Source organism: Gopherus evgoodei, chromosome 2 (assembly GCF_007399415.2).
Source record: "Gopherus evgoodei ecotype Sinaloan lineage chromosome 2, rGopEvg1_v1.p, whole genome shotgun sequence".
Lineage (NCBI taxonomy): Eukaryota > Metazoa > Chordata > Testudines > Testudinidae > Gopherus > Gopherus evgoodei.
In genome coordinates this window covers 137,747,909-137,770,803 of record NC_044323.1, presented here as the reverse complement: position 1 = coordinate 137,770,803, position 22,895 = coordinate 137,747,909, and the positions used below count along the sequence as shown (strand labels likewise).

At 46.7% G+C, this 22,895-nt stretch overlaps 1 protein-coding gene across 1 annotated transcript in view; it reads left to right on the top strand.

Annotated features, from left to right (window-relative positions):
• Positions 1–22,895, top strand: part of MYO10 (myosin X) — a 104,624-nt gene that overhangs the window by 53,814 nt on the left and 27,915 nt on the right. Inside the window, 7 exon segments of the mRNA XM_030551744.1 lie at positions 1,157–1,263; positions 2,257–2,469; positions 2,774–2,813; positions 3,194–4,096; positions 6,758–6,881; positions 8,841–9,084; positions 12,603–12,698. Coding sequence (XP_030407604.1) covers positions 1,157–1,263; positions 2,257–2,469; positions 2,774–2,813; positions 3,194–4,096; positions 6,758–6,881; positions 8,841–9,084; positions 12,603–12,698 — 1,727 coding nt within the window.

Genomic DNA, 22,895 nt, shown 5'->3' with positions numbered 1-22,895 from the left:
GGGCACATAGCACAGGACTACGTTATAGCGTCTTAATCAGCACCATTATTATTAAGATTGGATCAAGCACAGAAGATTTGTGATTCAACCATAAAAACTTGCTCCAGGCTGAAAATGAACTTTAAACCCTCCACTTGGTAACAGACTTTCTTTTTTGAGTTCCAGATTGTTTAAAAAAAATCAGGTTACAGGAGTGCGAGAATATAAGTAAGATTTACTCATTTCAGTTGCAATTTACACACTACTGTAAACCTCAGAAGCCAAGTGCAACTTTGCAGAGTTGGTGTGGCTTTCGCATGAGTGCTGTAGCTAAGAAGGTGTTAAAAAAACAGAAAATATAGAAATACATCATTTACTACAGAAGTGGTTATTCTGCATACCTTTTGCTCATCAAATTTCCAAAGTTTTTTCAGTGAGCAGATTATGCTTTCATCTCAGCAAGTGCATGTAAATCTTACTGAGCTATTTGTCCACAGCAGTAGATTCACTGCTTAACAACAGGACAAAAATCTGCTCCTTAGTCAAGCCTCTGGACCTAAAACTGCTTTCATTTACATAGATGCTACTCCTGTTGATTTGATTTGTGCTCTGGCAAGAGGAATTTGCAGGAATGGGCCCTCTAAGAGTTTGTAGTAATTTGTTGTTACTGTGAAGCAGTTTAAGGCTCAAGGCTGAATTTTCTGGCTCTGTCAGTGTAAGTCAAATTGTTCACATTGCCAAGCCAAAGTTCTTTTATGTGTGTATTAATCTTCAGAAGGATAAAGTTACTTTGAAGAAAGTCTAGTAATAATGTTGCTGACTATAGTCATTAGTGAGTAGACAATTTGGGTAAAATCCTGGCCCTGTTTAAGTCAATGGGAAAATTGCCATTGACTTCAGTAGGGTCAGGATCTCATGGAATGGAGGAGGAGGAGTTACCATTTTGGGGATTTTTTGTTTTTTATTTTTAAGAGAAAATGTCCCCCGCCCCCCTTAGGAAAATACATATATTGGATTCTGAATTCCTCCTTCAATGTCAACAGTGCTATCTAGCTATCGATGTAACCTTGCATCCCAACAGCCTTTTATTATTGTCATTGTTATGTTCATGTGCATTTGTAAGACATCCGTCACTGTGGTAGCTGAATTCAATTAAGCCAGAACTTTTCTTGCATAGGTCTTTCTTCGGGAGTCCTTGGAAAACAAGTTGGAGAAGCAGAGAGAGGTAGAAGTCACCAAGGCAGCCATGATTATCCGAGCACATGTCTTAGGCTATGTGGCACGGTAGGTAACAAGGTGGGAATATTAACTAGTGGGCTGCATCTGCAGACTGTCCTCTGGGAGGGATTTCCAACGCTGCCTAGAGGATTCTCATTAATTTTTGTTAGGAATTGGGCACCCAGATCCCATAGGTGGTTTGGAAATCTCAACCCCATTTTGTCAACCTTTTAATAAAACAGTAGGTGGTTTGAATTGTTTTTAGTAACTAAGATGTCAGAGTGTAGAAGATACACAGAGGAGCATTCATATAATATCATGGGACCAGATACACAGTAACTCCACTGAAGCCTATGGAATTACACTGAGTTACACTAGCTGAGGATCTGGCTTACCCTTTTTGCCATGACAGACAGAGGGAAGAGAAGGTAAATTAGGAATAATCAGTTTGATTCTCTGTTCAAGAACAAAAGAACAATGGCACTGGGTGACTGAATTATGATGATGTATTTGCTCACCTAGTTTCATGCGTTATGTATTAGAGTCGGGGTAGTACATCCCATCTGTTTACTTCTCTATTTCCTCTAAGTCAATAGAGGACAGTTCAATAGTTGTTTGCGTAATGAGGTAATTTCTTTTCATGTGCATATTAGTCCTGTCCATACAGTATGTCTCGTAAAACAACAAGAATTCTTTTTTTTTTTTTTTAAGGACAAAGCTATCTTGCTGTGTGTGATTTTTCTTTTCATGGTGCAGGATATATATAAAAAACCCTGGTAGTTTTTAACAGCATCTCCTTGTCAGGAGGTATTAAAAATGTAAGGCTGGATGGTGTGTATTTACTTAGTCAAGATACAGCTAGCTCTCTCACAGAAAGGCCTTGTCAACTTTCTTGGGAGAGATAACAAACTATAATGGGAGAGCTGTCACAGGACCAGAGTTAGTACCTCTGTCCTTTTTACTACCATGGACTCTTTAAAGCAGGGCAGTTACATAGAAACCTCAGTTAGTTGGTAGTCAAACCCTCTTTACAGAGAAGCTCTTTCTGACTTCTTCCAGAAAGCATTATAAAAAGGTGCTGTACTTCGTGGTTGTGATACAGAAGAACTACAGGGCATTCCTTCAAAGAAGAAAGTTCCTTCACCTGAGGAAAGCAGCCATAACCTTTCAGAAGCAGCTGCGAGGCCAGATTGCTCGACGTGTTTACAGACAGCTACTAGAGGAGAAACGGCGACAAGAGGACGAGAGGAGGAGGAAAGAAGAGGAGGAAAGGTGTGCAGTGTGTGCTGTTGTCTGCCTTTCAGATCCAGTCAAACATTAAGTTTCAAGCTGTATCACCTTTGCCTTAAGCAATCACAGCTGATTTCGTAAATCTTTACTAATGATGACAAGAGATATATGCAGCCTTTGTGGGAGTTTCTCACGCACACAAGAGGAGAACATACCCTTTGTGGTTTCTTTTTGAGTTGCTATTTGTATTTGACAAAACGCCTCTGAAAATTCTATTACTGCCCTAATGAAGTCCCCTCTCCGCTTTCTTATTCTTGCTAACTTTTTTTTTTTCTTATCCTTGCAGGGAAAGGCAAAGGCAAGAAGCAGAACGTCTTGCCCAGCAGGTAAATTACACTGTTAATACTTTCTGCTACCCTGTTTATTTCTGTCTCTTGCCCCAACCAATGTAAAAAAAAAAAAGAAAAAGCACCCAGGGCATTTAAACTAAACTTATTACAGAAGTTGGCAGGTGAAGCCAAAAGAAACTTGATATAGTTGTTTGCATGGGGATGTCTTTCACATCACACTTCATTTAGTTCTTGGCAAGGATTGAGCCTGTTGCATGCATTTGAGCTTTCCAGTGTCTATGGGTAAATGTACCAACACTTTCACTTCATCCTCTTATATGGAGGGGAGAAGGGTTCTTTTAAATGAACAGCATGGAAGAATTATGGAGCTTGAACAACAGAAAGTAAGGAATCTTGCATTTCTTTTTGGAATGCAGGCTGAAGAGGAGAGGAAGCAGCAGGAACTGGCAGCCATTCAGAAAGCCCAGAAGGAAGCAGAGCTGAAGCAGGAGCTGGAGAAACAGAAAGAAAACAAACAGGTGGAAGAGATCCTGCGCCTGGAGAAAGAGATTGAAGACTTGCAACGCATGAAGGAGCAGCAGGAGCTGTCCTTGACAGAGGCTTCCTTGCAGAGGCTACAGCAGCTCCGAGACGAGGAACTCAAACGGCTCGAGGATGAGGCATGCCGAGCAGCTCAAGAATTCCTGGAGTCTCTGAACTTCGATGAGATTGATGAATGTGTCCGAAACATCGAGAGGTCACTTTCTGTGGGCAGTGGTTATTCTGCCAAGCTCAGTGAACTGACTGGGAATGCATGCAGTGAAAAGCCCAACTTTAACTTCAGCCAGCCGTACCCTGAGGAGGAGGTGGACGAAGGCTTTGAAGCTGATGATGATGCGTTTAAGGATTCACCCAATCCAAGTGAGCATGGCCATTCAGATCAGAGGACGAGTGGCATTAGAACAAGTGATGACTCTTCAGAAGAGGATCCTTATATGAATGACACAGTAGTGCCCACAAGTCCTGCTGCTAGCAACACCATGCTTATTGCTTCCGGCCACGACTCTCTTAGTCTCCACAACTCTTCGAGTGGTGAATCCACATACTGCATGCCAGAAAATGTGTCCTGCAGACCCCAGAATTCTGAGGAACTGATTTCTCCTGATGGGGACTATGATTATGATCAAGATGACTATGAAGATGGTGCCATCACTTCTGGCAGCAGCGTGACTTTTTCTAATTCTCACAGTAGCCAGTGGTCTCCTGATTACCGCTGCTCAGTGGGGACGTACAACAGTTCTGGAGCATACAGGTTCAGCTCTGAAGGAGCCCAGTCATCTGTGAGTACCTTTATTTCTTCTTATCCACTAACATTATACATTCAGAAGAAATGATAGTTAAATTTTTCTTTGAATGGTAGAGGTACCAAATCCAGTAGCTGTGTCTGTTCCTATAAATATGTGCGTGCGTTATATATAGCTTGACCTTGATTACATTGAACTTGGACATAGTTATCAACTGGCAACTAGATACCATTGGGATGGGTGTACTAGAAATCCACAGACCAATTAGATGTGTGAACTGCATTCCTAGTTAGAAGAATCTCTGGTTACAGGGTTATAGCCTATCAATTTTGATGCAGAACTTCCCATTAATTTTAATCGGGAGTTTCATGCCTGGATTAGGACACAGTCTAACTGCAGTTCTTATATGGGGAAGAGGAGTGAATTCATTGTAAGAAGATTCAACTATATATACAGGATAGAATAGTATTGAATCAACTGTTTGCAAAAAGCCTTGAGAAACTAGATACATAAAACCTTTCTTTGTCAAAAGTAACTATTCTATGATAGCAAATGTTCATATTACTGAATGTGAATTCTTGGGCACTTCTTTCCCCTTTGTTGAAGGCTCTTCTTCAGGGCTGTTGCTCACACCCTCTGTAGGCTTTCAGTCCTTTTATTCTTCCAATCATAAATCTCTTGAAAGAACTTGGTTTCATCTACCAAATATACACCCAAAAGATTTATGTCTAGGAGAAAAAAGGGACTAGAACCTATAGAGTGTTTGAGCAACCATGAAAACATACAAATACTGACTGGCTCTGAGGACAAAAGCAGCACTACAGTGTCTCAGACTGTTATATTTCAGGCAATACAATACAAAATGAGTTATTTTTACTCTTTGTTTTGATTGCTGTTGCCCTAGGAATAAGTTGGTATTTATTTGACTAATTCTGGGGGGTTTGTTTTTTCATCAGCTTATCTTCTGAGGAAGGCTCTTCCTCTGCTGGACAAGAGCAGTCTTCAGGAGACATGGAACAGTTTTGGGGGCAGAGGATTAGGACCTGGGGATCTCTCCAGATAGGAATGTGTTACAGGGAAGAAGTAAACTCTGGTGCCTTTTCTCTCCCTGACATCAGGGAATTAGCTCATGTGGTGCTATTTGGGAACCTTTCCATACCAGCTTTGCCTAGGATACCTAGTGACCAATTTCCCACCTCAGAGAACGAGTGAACAATTACATGTTTCATCCTGCTACATTTCAACAGTATAGACTGAAGACTCTTTCTATACCGCACCCCCCCCCCGCATGGTTATCTGTATATGAAACCCGATCAGGAACTTGGCAAACCTCTGAATATTTAAGGGATGGGGGGACAGGAAGGGAACTTGCCCGATACCTAAGAATACTTTGTAGATTTTCCTTTTTGAAAACCTTCTAAATTGAGTGTTACATACAGGCCTTGAGGGGTGGGAGGAGGTAGTGTACACCAGTCGCACCCTTCAAAAGGATAACTCCTCTAACAGCTGCAAAGCTGTTATATATGTTTGTTATAGATAGATAGTAGGGCTAATTATAAACCAAGTGCACAGAGTGAGCTGCTGAGCTTGCTTTGACTTCAGTGGGAATTGTGAAAGCTCAGTTCTCCTCAGGATTAGACCATAAGGATTAAATTCAGATGTACATGTGTGTGATCGGGCACTAGGGAATAATAACTGAGGAGGCAGTGACTTTCCCAGTGTTCCAGCCGAGGTAGGGGGCTTCTTTCTCAGATGGGATGCCTGAATGGGCCACACTGTTCAACATAGTGGGAGGCATTTCAAACAAGCTTAAGTGAGTTAGTTATGCCACTAGAGGTTAAGCAACAAACTCACTCAGCTGTTTTTGAAAATCCCACCCTGTAGTCCTGACTGACAGCTCCAAAATGAAATTGTCAGCCCTGTGGAAGATAATAAATAGACTGAAAGTCTGCCCACAATGGGAATTGGGAGAAGAAAGAGCCTTGTTCCCAGCAACACTGCCTACTCTGGCCCCCTTTTTTTGTCCCCACAGCACCTTTCCTTCCCCACTGGAGCAACCTGGGGATTACTATCAATGAGGGTAATAACTACAATGGGGAACATTATGTTCCCAGCTGGAAGGATATGGAGATGGTAAAGATCCTCCAAGAGCTGTTTGACAAGTGGGTAGGGTTAAGTTTTTCATGTCTAACAGATTTCAGAGTAGTAGCCGTGTTAGTCTGTATCAGCAAAAATAACGGGGAGTCCTTGTGGCACCTTAGAGACTAATACATTTATTTGGGCATAAACTTTTGTGGGCTAAAACCCACTTCACATCATCTGATGAAGTGGTTTGTAGCCCACGAAAACTTATGCCCAAATAAATTTGTTAGTCTCTAAGGTGCCACAAGGACCCCTCATTGTTTTTTCATGTGTGTTTCTCTACTCTCCCGACCAATCCCCCTTATTCTGTTGTGCAATACATACCTGACCATGGAGCATGTGCCGTGGAACATGTCACAAAATGGTATCAGACTTAAAAAAATCTGCTGCATAAAAATCTAAACTTTGCTTTTTCTTAAAATGTTTTTATTCTGCAGCCATTAGCCATTATGGTATAAGCTCCATCCTATATGAGAGGCAGTTAACGTTTGTTTGGCACACTATGGTTCCAGCCTCCTGGCTACTCATTTCCCCTTTCTTCCCTTTCTTCCACAGTTTGAAGACAGCGAAGAAGATTTTGACTCCAGGTTTGATACAGATGACGAACTTTCCTATCGGAGGGATTCGGTCTACAGTTGTGTCAGCCTGCCCTACTTCCACAGCTTTTTATACATGAAAGGTACAGAGCCAACCAGAGATGGTTAAAGAACCAAAATGTTCAGAAATCTCTCTAGTATTTTCCCCTTTTAAGGATTACAGCTCCACTTCAGTACTGCTTGCTGTTCTATGATTTCTGTAAGGGGTGAGAGAATGACCTGGAGAGAGCCATTCTCAACTTAAGCTCCGATTGTAATGTCTTATATCAGGCAGATTTCAGATAGTTCCTCTTCTGCAAAGGGTTATGGACTGAGCAGCGCAACTTCATTACCTTTTATAGTCCGCATTCATTTGACATAACATCTTCACAGACTAGTGAACAACTGAACATCGGATATGTCTTATAGAGTGGCGAGACAGCCTAGAAAGCCAGGTTGTACCACAGGTAAAGGAGAGACTGTCCCTGACCCAAGGACCTTACAATCTAAATAGATAAATAAAAACATTCTGACATGCAATGTACTGGGGCCAGTGCCAGAGACCACTCTGAAGTCAATAGAAGTCTTTCAGTGGGCTTAGGATCAGTAATCCAAAAGAAGGCTACATTACAAAGTACCATGAGAGATTTAGAAAAGAATATATTCAGGAGTTTTTGCGTTACGATTCTTAGTTTTTCCAGCAGATGAGGGGCAGCAACCTATAGATTCTATTCTATATATGAGGTTTATCAACTTAGTGCCCTCACGTAAGAAGCCATGGGAACTTACGTGACCCACGAAAATTCAAAAATTTGCTGTATCTCTCCCCTCTAATAACGACAATTACTCTACAAACCATTCAGCACTACAGCAACTCTCTGTACTAGTCACAACATCATTCCATTCACAAATCCAATATTACAAAAATACATTCATCCCCCAAAAATAAATCCTTAAAACCAGTTAAAGTTCCAGAGGGCATATCAGACATAAATCACAACCAAATTAATGAGTAAATATCCTCCAGGAACACTGCCCATCCTACAATGGACAGAGTTAAGGTTATCTGAGTTTGTGTCAGCATGATGACTGTGGCTGATTCGTATAGAGATGGTGAGGTGTGTGTGTGTGTTGTGTGTGTGTGTGAAAAGGTGATGTATGCAGAATGGCTTTATGCTGTGGCCTGGCCTACCCTCAAAAGTTTTACTACTGTAACTATGTTGATTGGGGGATGGGTTGTTTGCTAATGTAGTTACATTAAAAAATCCTAGTTGGGTTGCAATTAGTTCTGGTATCTCTTATTTTGTTTCCCAAACCATAATAAGCTATGTTAGTATAAGCACTGTTATAGAGGTTTAACTGCACCCACACTATGGGAGTTATGGTGCTTTAACTGTGCGTGTATAGTTAAAGCAGCAACAGTTTCCATGTTAAATTCAGTTTCCTCAGCTGTACCAGCTCTGGTGGTTTTGAGTTTGGCATTATTTGCTCATAGAAACCTTAAATGTTTACGGAGGTTTTTTGTAAGTTTGAATATGTATTAAACTCTGGTGTTAGCATTGCTTTTGTTGGGATAAACTACTAGGGGCCTAATTCTTATTTCCAGTAAGGCCTGTTTTCACCGTTCACCCACTTTAAAGCTGTTTTACATTGCCAAAACAGTGTGAGGTGGTCTTAGGGTACATGAAGATGAGGTCTTCAGTCTCATGACTCATAACAGAATATGGTGACCAGACAGCAAATGTGAAAAATCGGGATAGGGATGGAGGGTAATAGAAGCCTATATAAGAAAAAGACCCAACAATCGGGACTGTCCCTATAAAATTGGGACATCTGGTCACCCTATAACAGAAAGGCATTGATATTGTCACTTCACTGATTGGTTAACACCTTCCCATCGTCCATGTCAATTCAGTCTCTTGATTTCATTATAAATAAAGGTTTCTTATTTCTTAGTTTCTTCGAGATAGACATACTCAGGGGATTAAATTTTTTGGATTGGTGTTTTTTGTTGTTTATTTTTAATGTAACCTTTTAAGCTAATCCTCTCTCTTTTCTGCCAGGCGGTTTAATGAACACATGGAAGCGACGCTGGTGTGTCTTGAAAGACGAGACCTTTCTATGGTTCCGTTCCAAGCAGGAAGCTCTCAAACAGGGCTGGCTGCACAAAAAGGGGGGTGGATCATCTACGCTTTCCAGAAGGAACTGGAAGAAACGCTGGTTTGTACTCAGACAATCCAGGCTCATGTACTTCGAAAATGACAGTGAAGAAAAGCTGAAGGGCACCATTCAAATCCGAACAGCCAGGTAGGTTTAGATGTGCATTTTGGTTGGACAGAGCTTTACATAAACACCTGTCAGGACTCAACCCTGAAAGGTGCTGAGTGCCCTCAACTACCATGCATTCATTCATGTATGTGTGTGTGTGAGAAAGTACTCAGCACTGGCTTAACTTGACTCCAGCTGAAGTCAACTGAGGTCTTACCACAGTCAGACCAACGCTGAGCATGTTTGAAAATCTCAGCCCTACTTATTCAGTAGTCACTCAGGACAGTTTGAGAAATGCTGTCAAGTCTTCAACCACAGGGAGACCTAGAATGAAGAAGGTGAAAGAAGTATTGTCCAACCTTTAGTCTTAGTAATTTTTAATCTACCTTGAGTCACAGTGAGATGTCTTCTCAGGGAGGCCTGTAACCACACACACATTTTCCTTTACCTTTAATATAAATGCACTAATTTCCTGGCCAAACCAGTTTTCTAAAATTATATGGTGGTTAAAAGAGGGCTTTACAATGGAAGCTGGTTAAAACCTTAACTGTGGAGAGGCTACCATTTCTCTGCACTATACCAGATTCTTATAATTAATCAAAATGCTTTCAGTCACTAGAAAGTGCATTTTCACAACACTGTTTGGGGCTTTAACCAGCATTGATTTTAATTGGAATCAAGTCACTAAAACTCCCACACAGCACTTTAACAATGTAGGAGTGGGCGTATATACTATCAGGTACAGATAGTTCCACAAGTTTCACAATTCCAAGCCTCTGAAGGCATGTTTGAAAAAAAGATTTTCTATGTGAAAATGTCTTTGCTTTCTCTTCTAAAATTTCAGTACATCGTATAGGTTTGGGGATAGGAGGGTTCGTAAGTGGGTATGAAGATGAAGACTGATAGTGCTGGCTAGTCTCAGTTCTGTGTGGAAATGTGTGTAATTTTCCCCACATGGCTTTGCTAATGTATGTTAGGATTGGTTACAACATCTTGTTCCATATCTCTGCCTATCTTGAGCAGAGCCTATCATTTGTATTCTGTTACTACTAAATTATTTTTAACCTAAATCAAAGCTCTGTCAAGTTTTCTTTGTGGAAGTGGTTGCTCTCTATCTGCTCCTTGGGCTTGATCCAGTGCCTACTGAAGTGAGTGGGATTCCCACTGACTTCAGTGGGCTTTGGATCAGGCCCTTTGAGCATGTACAGGTCTGTCACAATAGTAGTAATGGGCAGCTACTGACATAGAATATAGAATATATTCATGAATATGGAGCCTGGATTCTTACAACTAGCCTTTTCTTACTCTTGAATTCAGTATTCACATACACCATATCGGTTATGGCTAAGGCTCTGTGTTTGTCACAGAGATCTTTCTGTGACCTCTGCAGTCGGTGCGCCTGGCCCAGGGCCACCTAAGCAGCTCAAGCAGCCCCTGGGCCAGGCCCCCCTGCCCACCAGCAGCAAGAGTTTCGGTGTGTGAGCCTGAGCTGGGGGTTGGGGTGCAGGGTGGTGCTTATCGGGAGGGGGGAAGGCTCCCCAGAAGGATGACGGGAACTCCCCTCTCTCAGGTCCTAGCTGCATGTGCTGCCTCCACCCACAGGCACCGCCCCCACAGTTCCCACTGACCGCAGTTCCCAACAAATGGGAGCTGCAGAACAGAGGCAGCACCTGGAGCTAGAAGCTGGGGTTGCTGCTTCCCAGGAGCCAGGTAGGAAGTCTGCACCCCCCAGCCCCTGAGCACCACCCCCCCTCCTCCAGCCACGACGCAATTCTCCAGCACCCACAGTACCTCCCCTCCCCCCGGCCGTGACACCCACACACCCCATGGTGCCCTCAGGGCCACCCTCCCGAGCCACCTCCATTCCCACCCCCCCACGTTTTAGTCGGTATGTAGTAAAAGTCATGGACAGGTCACAGGCCGTGAATTTTTGTTTACTGCCTGTGACCTGTCCATGACTTTTACTAAAAATACCAGTGACTAAAATGTAGCCTTCATTATGATAGTCCTTACTATGATATCTGTCAAAATCCAGATTTCTTATTGCTACATTGTATCAGAATATTGTTTCACTAATGGTCATCTTAAAAAGCTTTTTGATGAATTCATCCATTATCCACTCTTTTAAAGATGAACCTCAAAGAAGATGTTTAAAGCTAAACTGAACTCTTCGGATTTTTCTAATCAATAACGGAACATTTATAAACATAGAATAACAAAAAGGAGCTTGTATCTGAAAAGATCTACATGGAACAAAAAATAAAGTGTAGTTTCTAGGCAGTGGAATTGGAATTTAAGGGATTTATTTAATCAGTGAGCAGATTCCTAAAGCATCTGAGCTTTAGTCAAAGAGAATGAAATTTTGTGCTCCTTCACTTATTTAAAAGGCAAATGCTAGGGTAACATCATATGGCAGGGAGGGCTAGCTCACGGGTTTGAGCATTGGCTTGCTAAACCTAGGGTTATGAGTTCAATCCATGATGGGGCCATTTAGGGATCTCGGGCAAAAATCTGTCTGGGGATGTTTCCTGCTTTGAGCAGGGGGTTGGACTAGATGACCTCCCAAAGTCCCATCCAATTCTGTGATATTCTATTCTATAGTAAGGAGGAAGAAAGTAAAATTCAGGAAAAGGACAAAATATGGGATCACTTTTTTTCTCTTACATTTAAAATTGCTTTTTAATTTTTTTATCTGTACATGGATGACAAGGGTAAATCAGAAATGTCATGTGTTGTGATAGGAAAGAGATTTATGAGAAGAGTGTTGGTTAATTAACAAGGGGAAAAATAAGCTTAAGATAGTAACTGGGCAGGAGGGACAAAAAGCCAAAAATCACTCTTTAAGCCTTGGGAAATGCTTAGCAGTACATGGAAATAACCAAAGTTTTTGTGTATTGCTTTAAACACACAGGGTAAGATTTAAAAAAATGATTTGTGGTATTTTGGGGGCCTTGATATTTCCATGTCTGACTTGAAACACCTCAAAAGGGTTGGTTTTCAGAGGGTGCGTGCTCAGCACTTCCTGGAAACCAGGCCCCTTTAATGTGTCTTAAATTGGGCACCCAAAAACTGACAGACAAAATGTGTTACGTTTGAAAATCTTGGCCTGCATTTCTGGCATCTTTAGCAACCTCTTGAATATTTTAAGGAGTCCGAGTAAGACCTTATGTTCCTTTCCTCAACACTGGTTATTTTTTCAGAGATGACTCTCTTACCCCTTTTGTTGCTCTTAGTAAGGTTTTTCTTCGTTGTTGTAAGTATTTATTTTTTAAATGACAAGTGGAAAAAAAAGGCCACTTTAAAAAGTGAGGCTTCATAGTGCTTTAAACATGGGTAACTTGGACAGTGGCTGCAGTGGCCATGACAAATATTGTTTTGGTGAATTGATAATGTTTAAGTAACAGAAGTCTGCATTACATATCTTAAGTGAATCAGGGTAAAATTAAGTAAATATTATTCTGAAATATTAGAGTGTTTAAGCCACTCACTAGAAGGGCATATTCACTGTGCATGAGGTATCTCTCTAGCTTTAATTCTGGCATTTGCATTCATTTCAGAGAGATTGTTGATAATACTGGTAAAGAAAACGGGATTGATATAGTAATGGCCGACAGGACCTACCACTTGATTGCTGATTCTCCTGAGGATGCTAGGTAAGAGAATCATTAAGCTCTTCATCTCCGTATCATTTTAACTCTTGCAAACAGCAGCAATGTATTGGCTGTCTTTTACATGCGATCTCTGAAGGTATTGGCCAGCAGTATTAAACACACTGCATTTAATCCCCTTTGAAAGCTCTTGTGAGGCAGTTGGAGATTGCAGCCACCAGAAGCTGCCAGTGGCAGTGTGGTACAGAAAAGAGCCATATCAACAGTGCTGCGATAACCAAGATTCGGTCATGCCTGCTCCCTGTGACACCTTTAATGTTCTCTTGCCTGTACAGAGTCATTTCCTTTGGCCACTTCTCTCACTGCTTTTTGTGCTTCTCAGGCCCTTCTTCACCTGCTTAAAAAACTGATGCAATCCATATGATCCACTGTAGGCTGTCTGAAATAAGGCCCTGGTCTGGCAGGCTCCTACATTGTTCTCTTTGCAGGATTAGAGCTTAAAATCTTTTCATATGTGAGATTTCACATGGTCACTGTAATGCAGAAAGGTGCACTCACATTCACAAATGAGAAGACTGTGGTATTTAGAGCAAAGCACATGATCTCCGTCTGCTCAGCTGTTAAAGGTCTTAGAATCTGATATGGATCCTTGGCAGCAGCAAAGAAAAATCGCTAACCATAGTCTTATGGGCTAGGAGCAAGCTAATGCTGCTAGATCTATTATTTTCCAAATCCAAAAATCTGAATTTAAAAAACTACCTGCAGTTGCTGAGTGACAATAACATACTTGCCTATCACATCATTTACAAAAACACAAGCATTCAAATGTAAGAACATAAATAATTAAGGTTATTTTAAAATCTCACACTGCCCACTGAGCTGGACTGCCAGGATGAGAAGTGAGGATATATGGGTATTTTTACTCTGTGGCCTCATCCAAATTACTTAGTGCTAGATCCACAAGGGACTTAACCTCCACTGAAATCTTGATAACCCCACTCAGCTGCCACCTAACCATGTAGACATCTAAGTTTCTATCAGCAAAGTTCCCTAGGTGCCCAAGTTTCTACCAGGAGACGTGCAATATCACCTAAATTCTGATCCCGCTGAGCTGTGCAGCATCCTAGCCAGGGGTGAAAGTAACTTAAAGGACTTACTGGTACTCCAGAGTCCTTAGGGGTGGGGGTGGGGCCTCTTCCGGAAGAGGCATGGCCTTTAAATCCCCAGACTCTTTAAATCACCCCCGAGCTACCAGCTGCACAGGCGGCTGGAAGCCCCAGAGCTTGGGGTGATTTAAAGGGCTTGGGGCTCCAGCTGCCCTACCGCAGCGCAGCCCCAGGCACTTTAAATCATCATTGGAGCCTGGGGGGCTCCCAGCTGCCACCCCAGGCTCTGGTGGAGCTTTAAAGGGCCCTGGGCTCCACTGCAGAAGCAGCAGCCGGTCACCCCTGCCCCGCGCCTCCATCAGTGCCCCGCCAGCCGGTCCCCCTGCCCCGCGCCCCCAGCAGCGCCCCACCAGTGGCTGGAGCCCTGGCCCTTTAAATTGTCCCCGAGCCCTGCTGCCGGATCCCCGAGGAGGCGGCAGCAGGGCCCTGGCGGCTATTTAAAGGGCTGGGGCTCCAGCCGCTGGCGGGGTGCTGCTGGGGGCGCGGGGCAGGGGGACCGGCTGGCGGGGCACTGCTGGAGGTGCAGGCCAGGGGTGACCAGCTGGCGGGGCGCTGCTGGAAGCGCGGGGCAGGGGTGATCGGCTGGCGGGGCACTGCTGGAGGCGCGGGGCAGGGGGACCGGCTGGCGGGGAGCTGCTGGAGGCGTGGGGTAGGGGGGACCAGCTGGCTGGGCACTGCTGGAGGCATGGGGCAGGGGGACCGGCTGGCGGAGAATTGCTGGAGGCGTGGGGTAGGGGGGGACTGGCTGGCGGGGTGCTGTTGGAGGCACGGGTAGGGGGACTGGTTGTCAGGGCAGCACAAGGCAATTTGAAATATAGGAAATTTCAGAATTCTAGAAAGTGGAAGGTGTTTGCTCTCACTAGCTATAGGGATAGTTTTTGAGTGAAAATCTTTAAATGTTTGGGTCCTTCTCTCCTCCCCACCCCAGCAATCTAAGGACTAGTTCTTCTTCGAGTGATTGCTCATATCCATTCCAGTTAGGTGTGCGCGCCGCGCATGCACATTCGTCGGAAAACTTTTACCCTAGCACCTCAGTGGGCCGGCAGGTCGCCCCCTAGAGTGGCGCCATCATGGTGCTCGATATATACCCCTGCCGGCCCATGTGCTCCTCAGTTCCTTCTTACCGCCCGTGTCGGTCGTTGGAACAGTGGAGCGCGGCTTAGCTGACCTCCACTTCCCTAGCTACTCGTAGTTCTCGTATATAGTTATGCAGTTATAATCCTTTTATATATATATTTGTATAGTTGTACGTTTTTCTTTGCTAACATAGTTAGTTTAGTAATAGTTAGCGGGGTTCAGGAAGTAGCCCCTTTCCTGCACCCGGTGCCGGAGCCCATGCACGGCTCACTGGGTTTTAAAATGGGCTCGGCCTGCCAGAAGCCGATGCCAAAGGGAGATCCACACGACTCCTGTTTGAAGTGCCTCAGGGAATCACACTTGACAGCTAAGTGCCCCGTTTGCAAGGCTTTTAAGCCGAGAACAAAAAGGAGCAGGACTTTCACTTACCCCTCCACCTTTGGCACCGAGCGATGATCAAGCGGCTGGCAGAAGCGCCTCCTCGGCACTGGACCCGCTGGTACTGCCAAGGCCTTTCGGCACCGGCCGTCGCTGGCACCAAAGTTGACTCGGCACCGCTCCCTTCCTCCGAGGTCGAGAAAGCCTATAATTTCTGCTGGTGCCTGACAGCTCCCCGGCACGCGCCGTGGTTGAGCCCCCTGCTCCTGCTGCTTCCGTGCCACCTGCATCGCAGCCAGAGAGCCCGTCTAAGTTGGATTGCCCGGCACCGACACCTGCAGAGGCACCGATGACATCGGCACCGTCGATTCCAGTCCCCCAGGGCCATTGAATCCAGTGCCTGACAGCTCCCCGGCACACGCCGTGGTAGAGCTTACTGCTCCCGCTGCTTCTGTGCCAACTGCACCACAGCCAGAGAGCTCGTCTAAGTCGGATCGCCCGGCACCAACACCTGCTGAGGCACCGACGACGTCGGCACCGTTGATCCCGGTCCCACAAGGGCCGTTGAATCCGGTGCCTGACAGCTCCCCGGCACGCGCTGTGGTTGAGCTTACTGCTCCTGCTGCTTCCGTGCCAACTGCACCGCAGCCAGAGAGCTCGTCTAAGTCGTATCGCCCGGCACCAACACCTGCTGAGGCACCGACGACGTCGGCACCGTCGATCCCGGTCCCACAATGGCTGTCGAATCCGGTGCCTGACAGCTCCCCGGCACGCGCCGTGGTTGAGCTTACTGCTCCTGCTGCTTCCGTGCCAACTGCACCGCAGCCAGAGAGCTTGTCTAAGTCGGATCACCCGGCACCGACACCTACAGAAGCTCTGACGACCTCGGTACTGTCGATCCCGGTCCCATGAGAGCCGTCGAATCCAGTGCCTGACAGCTCCCCAGTATGCACTGTGGTTGAGCCTGCTGTTCCCTCCACGCCGGAGACATTACCAACAGTGAGGGATCTCATTGCCATGACAGAGTCGATGCTGCCTGACCCCGGCACCGCCGGTGCGGGTAATACAGTCTCTTCATATGACCGTCCTCTGTCAGCACAGCAGAGCGGCATCGTTCATGATCACGGGCCCGCAGACGCTCCAGGTCCCGTTGGCACACCCGACACCACTTGCAGTCCCAGTGCTGTTTTCCTCATCGGTACTGGTCGCACTCGCCGCACCGGTCGGTATCCCATTCGCCAACCCGCTACTATCGGCACCATTCCGACTCCCGGCACCGCGACAGGTACCGTGACTCCTGTAGCCTCTCCCCGAGCCTCGAGATCTCGGTCGACCTCCCGGCACCGTTCTGGTTGCAGGTCTGGATCTCGTTCCAGGTACCGGTACGCCTTCCGGTGCCGGTCCCCGGTGCTGAGTTGGGCAAGGTCCGATAGAGTCAGAGACTCTGCCCTTGCCTTTTTTTAGTACCTCCATGGCCATCCAGACACGCATCCGTGTCATCCCACATGTGCAGATCTTATGCTCAGGACCACGATTCTGATACGCCCCCCCGACAACCTGAGGTGGAGGAGGTCCCAGAGGTAGAGGACCCGGTATGGTGCCCTCTAAGGGGTACGACTACTCGTCTGTCCGCTCTCCTCTCTGCTCACTAGTCTTTCAGTCTGTTAAGGAGAGGTATTGGCATGGCCAGCGGGCGCCAGCCCCGAAACCGAAGGAGGCTTGGCGAATGAACCTAGTTGGCCGCCAGGTGTACTCTGCAGAGGCCCTGCAGCTCTGGGTAGCAAAGCAACAAGCCTTGCTTAGCTGCTATAATTATAGCACCTGGATGAAGGTAGTTTAGTTTATGGAGTTTCTCCCTCAAAACTCCCGCCAAGAGTTCGCTGCCGTCTTGGAGGACGGGGGAAAAAGGTACCCAGAGCGTCCCTCCAGGCCTCGTTGGGCGCAGCAGACTCAGCAGCCAGGACTCTGGCCTTTGGTGTCGCCATGAGGTGCATCTCATGGCTTCAGGTTTCAAACCTCCGGCTGGAGCTGCAGTATGCCATTCAGGACTTATCCTTTGTTGGTAAAAACCTCTTCGCGGCAAAGACAGCCCCAGGCTGCGAAGCCTGATGGACAATAGGGTCCTAATGCGCTCTCTCAGCATGCATATGCCAGCGACAAAACGCAGGCCTTTCTGTCCCCAGCCGCCATACTCTGTGCCTAGCCAGAGACAGGACTTTGGCAAACGGCGAGGCCAAGGTGGTCGCAGACAAACGTCAGGACCCCTAAAGAGCCAAGGTCATGGTCGCTCGCAATTACCACTGGGACCAAAGACGAACCTTCCAAGGTGCGCCTGAAGGCGGTGTACCAGTCACAGGCCGGGATCCCAATCCCGCTTTCTCCTGGCGTGGCCCCAGTTAATTTCAGATCGCTGGGTCCTGCGCACGGTGGAGCATGGGTACCACCTCTAATTTGTTCCAACCCTGTCCCCCTTCAGGGACCCCTCTCACGAGCAATTCCTCGTACAAGAGGTGCAGATGCCGACGGACGAAAGGGGCAAGGGGGTTTACTCCCGTTATGCCCTAGTCCCCCACTCGAACGGAGGTCTCAGACCTTCCTAGTCCTGCGCGGACTCAACCAGTTTAGGATAAGGTTGAAGTTCCGCATGGTATCCCTGGGAACCATTATCCCATCCTTGCCTCCTGGGGACTGCTATGCCGCCCTCGATATGAAGGACGCGTACTTTCACCACGCCATCTTCCCTCCGCACAGGAGATACCTCCGCTTTCTAGCCAACCATCAGTACTTCTGGTTTACGGTCCTACTGTTTGGCCTTTCTGCAGCCCCACAGGTATTGACCAAGTATATGGCCATAGTCGCCGCCTACCTTCGCTGATGTCGGATATGCGTTTTTCCATATTTGGACGATTCGCTTATCCGAGGAGACTCCAAGACACAAACCACTCAGCACGTGGGCATCGTCATGGTCTTATTCACAGGTCTAGGCCTGATGATTACTATAGAGCAATCCACTCTGGTTCCCACGCAGAGGTTGGACTTCCTAGGGGCTATCCTGGTCTCCGACCTAGCCGGAGCCTGCTTATCACAGCCGCGGTTTTAGGCGATGGCAACAATCATCCGAGGTCTGCAGACTTTCCCAACGACCTCGGCTCGCACTTGTCTCGGTCTCCTGGGTCCATGGCTGCCCACAAGTTTGTAACCAAACACGCCAAGCTCTGCCTCCGTCCTCTCCAAGTCCGGCTCACCTCGGCATACCGCCCGGACAGGGAGACAATGGTCATGGTAGTCACCGTTCCCTCGAGCACCTTAGGCTCCCTAGAGTGGTGGCTAACTCCCTCCCTGGTGTGGGCAGGGATGCGGTTCCATCCGCCCCAGCCCTCACTGCCCCTGACGACGGACGCGTCATCTCTCTGCTAGAGTGTTCATGGTCACCTCCGAGCTTAAGGCCTTTGGTCTTCTCGGGAGCTGGCATTCCACATCAATGCCCCAAAAATGAGAGTAGTCCGCCTGGCGTGCCAGGGGTTCCGGCGGCAGCTGCGAGGCCGTGGTATCTCGGTGTTTACGGCCAACACAACGGCCATGTGCTTCATAAATAACCAGGGAGGGACATGGTCCTCCCCCCTTTTGTCAGGAGGCCATCCATTTCTGGGACTTTTGCATGGCCCACTCGATGGAGCTGGTGACGTCCTTTCTCCCAGGCGTTCGGAACGCCTTGGCGCTTTGACTCAGCAGGTCTTTCCTGTCTTACGAGTGGTCACTCTGCCCCATATAAGGCGTTCTCCTTTCCAGAAGTGGAGATTTTTCCTCACATAGACCTGTTCGCTCACCGCGAGAGCAGAAAATGCCAGATGTTCTGCTCCTTCCAAGGTCTCTCCTCGGGATCGATCTTGGACGCATTCCTGATGCCGTGGAAAGGCCAACTCTTTTATGCCTTCCCACTGTTCCCACTGGTTCATTAGGTCCTACTCGAACTCCGCAGGGGCAGAGCACACATCATCATGATCACTCCAGCATGGTCCAGGCAGCACTGATATACCATGTTGCTCGGCCTGTCAATAACCAACCCAATTACCCTGCTACCCCACCCAGACCTCATCACTCAGGGCCACGACAGGCTTCGTCACCCGGACTTGCAGCCTCTTCGCCTCACGGTGTGGCTGCTGCGTAACTGAGCCGGGGTGGCAGGAAGCCTTCCACCTGGTCAACGTACCTGGCCGAGTGGAAGCATTTCTTCTACAGGTGCAATACGCTCGATCTTGCTCCTACTGAGGTCTCGATCCCCTCTATTTGGCCTGCCTCTGGCCTTCAGCGGCAGGACCTGGCGGTATCATCGCTGAAGGTACACTTGGCAGCCATCTCTACCTTCCAGCCAGGCTAAGGTGGACGTTCCGTGTTCTCACACTCTATGGGTTCGAGGTCCCTCAAGGGCTTGGAGCGCTTGCACCCTCGGGTGCGCCGCCCAGCCCCAACCTGGGACCTCAACCTAGTTTTAACCAGACTTATGTCTCCCCCATTCGAGCCGTTCGCGACCGGCCCTCTGCTATACCTGTCTTGGACGACAACTTTCCTCGTAGCTGTTACATCGGCCAGACGAGTCTCCGAGCTCAGAGCTCTTACAGTGGTTCCGCCGTACACTAGGTTTCACAAAGACAAGGTGCAGTTATGACCACACCCGGCTTTCCTCCCTAAGGTGGTTTCGGCCTTTCATGTTACCCACAGCTCAACGCAATGGGCGCAACAGTTGCACTCCCTGGACATCTGTAGAGTGCTCGCATTTATATTGCGCTGACAGAACCATTTCGTAAGGTGCCCCAGCTCTGTCACGGTAGCAGACCAAAGGGAAGGCTTGCTTGTTTTCCTCTCAGAGGATCTCATCTCGGGTGATGGCGTACATCCGCACTTGTTATGATTTGGCTCCTATTTCCCCAAGCCACATCACCGTGCATTCTACCAGGGCTCAGGCTTCATCTGCCGCCTTGCTGGCTCGTGTTCCTACCCACAAGATCTGTCGCGCAGCTCCATTGGTCCTCGGTCCATACCTTTGCTTCGCAGTATGCCCTGGTTCAACAGTCAAGAGATGCTGTAGCCTCTGGCTCAGCAGTTTTCATTCTGCCACATTTCACTCCGACCCCACCGCCTACGTAAGGCTTGGGATTCACCTAACTGGAATGGATATGAGCAATCACTCGAAGAAGAAAAGACGGTTACTCACCTTTGTAACTGTTGTTCTTCGAGATGTGTTGCTCTTATCCATTCCACACCCGCCCTCCTTCCCCACTGTCGGAGTACCCGGCAAGAAGGAACTGAGGAGCAGGTGGGCCGGCAGGGGTATATATTGAGCACCATGATGGCGCCACTCTAGGGGGCGACCTGCCGGCCCACTGAGTTGCTAGGGTAAAAGTTTTCTGACGAATGTGCACGCGCGGCGCACACACCTAACTGGAATGGATATGAGCAACACATCTCGAAGAACAACAGTTACAAAGGTGAGTAACCGTCTTTTTCATGCAGTTGAGAAGGAACTGCAAAAATCCTGCCCAGTTAGTGTTTTCTGAGTGACTTAAAGGGGCCGCAAGCCCTTTAAATGGTTGCCGGGGAAGCCGATCTGCCCCGGTAGAGTGCACCGGCTCTTGCTGGTACGCCGTACCAGGGCGCACCAGCTTACTTTTACCTCTGATCCTAGCTCATGCCTAAGCCAGGCCTGATGGGATTCACAAGCTTGGCATTTCCATTTATCTTGCCTGTGGGGTGACCATGCCTACTGGATTGGGCCTCACATAAAACAGCTGGAAGTGACAGATTGGGAGTTTTTCACATTGGGTGTGTGTGTCTATCCCAGAATGCTTAATAGCCCAGTGGTTAGGTCTCCCACGCTCCACATGAGTGTCTTCAAATCCCCCTTCTGCCTGAGTTGGAGCAGGGACTTGAGAATGGATAGTTGGTGGTGTGGCTCCTTCAGTCTCTCCTGTTGACGCTGTTCCATTTTGTATAAATAATTGTTCACTGGACCAGAGAGAGAGACAGACTTTATAGCCTGCTGGTCAGAGCATTCCCCTGCATATGGGAGACCCAAAGTCAAGTACCTGCTCTTTATCAGACAGAGCAAGGATTTGAAATCAGATATGTCCCGTCCCCCCCACCCCCAGTGAATGCCATAACCACTACACTATATAAGCGGGGGATGGGCACTCTCACTCATGAGCACATGTGAAAAGGCTGACCTGGCTTAGCCATCTATCTTCAGGAGTGGGTTCAGGGCTGTGAATCCTAAGTAGAGATAGATGCCTCCAACCCAGAGCTAGGTGCCTAACTATGTTTGAGCGGTGGGTCTTAGGTCCCCAGCCCCCTTCCTACTGGCTGTCTTGGGCAGCTCCTCACTCAGCATGCTGGCTTCTGTGGATCCTATTCTTAGCTGCCTTTCTCTCCCCTGGCAATATTTAGGGAGCCTGGGCACCTAACTCATGGCTGAAGGTTCCATTGGGCAGCAGGGCATCTAAAAGTCAGGTGTTTCGACACTGAGCCTAAGTTCCCTGTGTGGATTTAGTCCTTAACATTCCTATTACTCTGTTTTCTCATTTGTAAGATGGGAATAATGCTTCCCTCCATCACAGGTGTATTGAATATAAATTAATTGATATATATTCAGAGGGCCTTGAGATCTTCAGATTGCAGTTCTTCTTATTCATACTTTAAAGGGCAACTTTTCATAGGCTATAACAGCACAGTTAATTCAGTGATCTCTTTTTTGAAATTAAAATGAGCTGCTATATCATCCTTAAAATTAGAGTCTGAATCCATTTGTAAGCTTTCCATTATTAACTTGAGAGATTTGTCATAAGATACAGTAACATCTAAGCATATAAAGATCCAGTTAGTTAGTTTTGTCTGTTTGAACTACTGTACGTCTCCGGCAAACTGCTCTACTGAGGAGCCAACAAGAAATTACCAGCGTTTAGGGGCTTTCATGTTCTCAGTCACGTAACTCTACCTTTTTCCAAAACACAGGAGATGACAACGACTTCAGTTTCAGTGTTCATTTAGTATACACACCACACACATTACAGGTTAATTCACCTGCTGGCATTTTCCTTGTTTCTGTTTTCACAATACACAGTGGTTCCAGTAGGAGATGTGTAAGGATTTTCAGAGGTGCTGAAGTCAAGGCAGCTCTGAATGTTCAGCACTGCTGAAAAGCGGGTCAAAAAATGATTTAGAAGTATCTGTTAGTTAATTCTGATTACATTGAATGAAGTAATGTGTTGTTCCCTATGCAGGTTAATCTCATACATGAGATTTGTACTTATTGTTTTCTTTGCATTGTTCTGGTGTGGGGAGAAAGGGCACAGGCATGCAAACAAACAGTTTAGGGGTTAGCTGATCCTCTGAGACCCAATCATTAACTTGGGAACTGTAGAGCTGAGCTGCCATCTTCCTTTCATCCAAGCGCAGGGTTTTCATTCATTTTGAACTAAGTAATTTCTAAAAAATATTTTAGGAAAATATGTACACCACTTGTACTTGAAGTTAAACTTCGATCACTCTTTTTAAAAATACTACACCTCTACCTTGATATAACGTGACCCGATATAAACGAATTCAGATATAATGCAGTAAAGCAGTG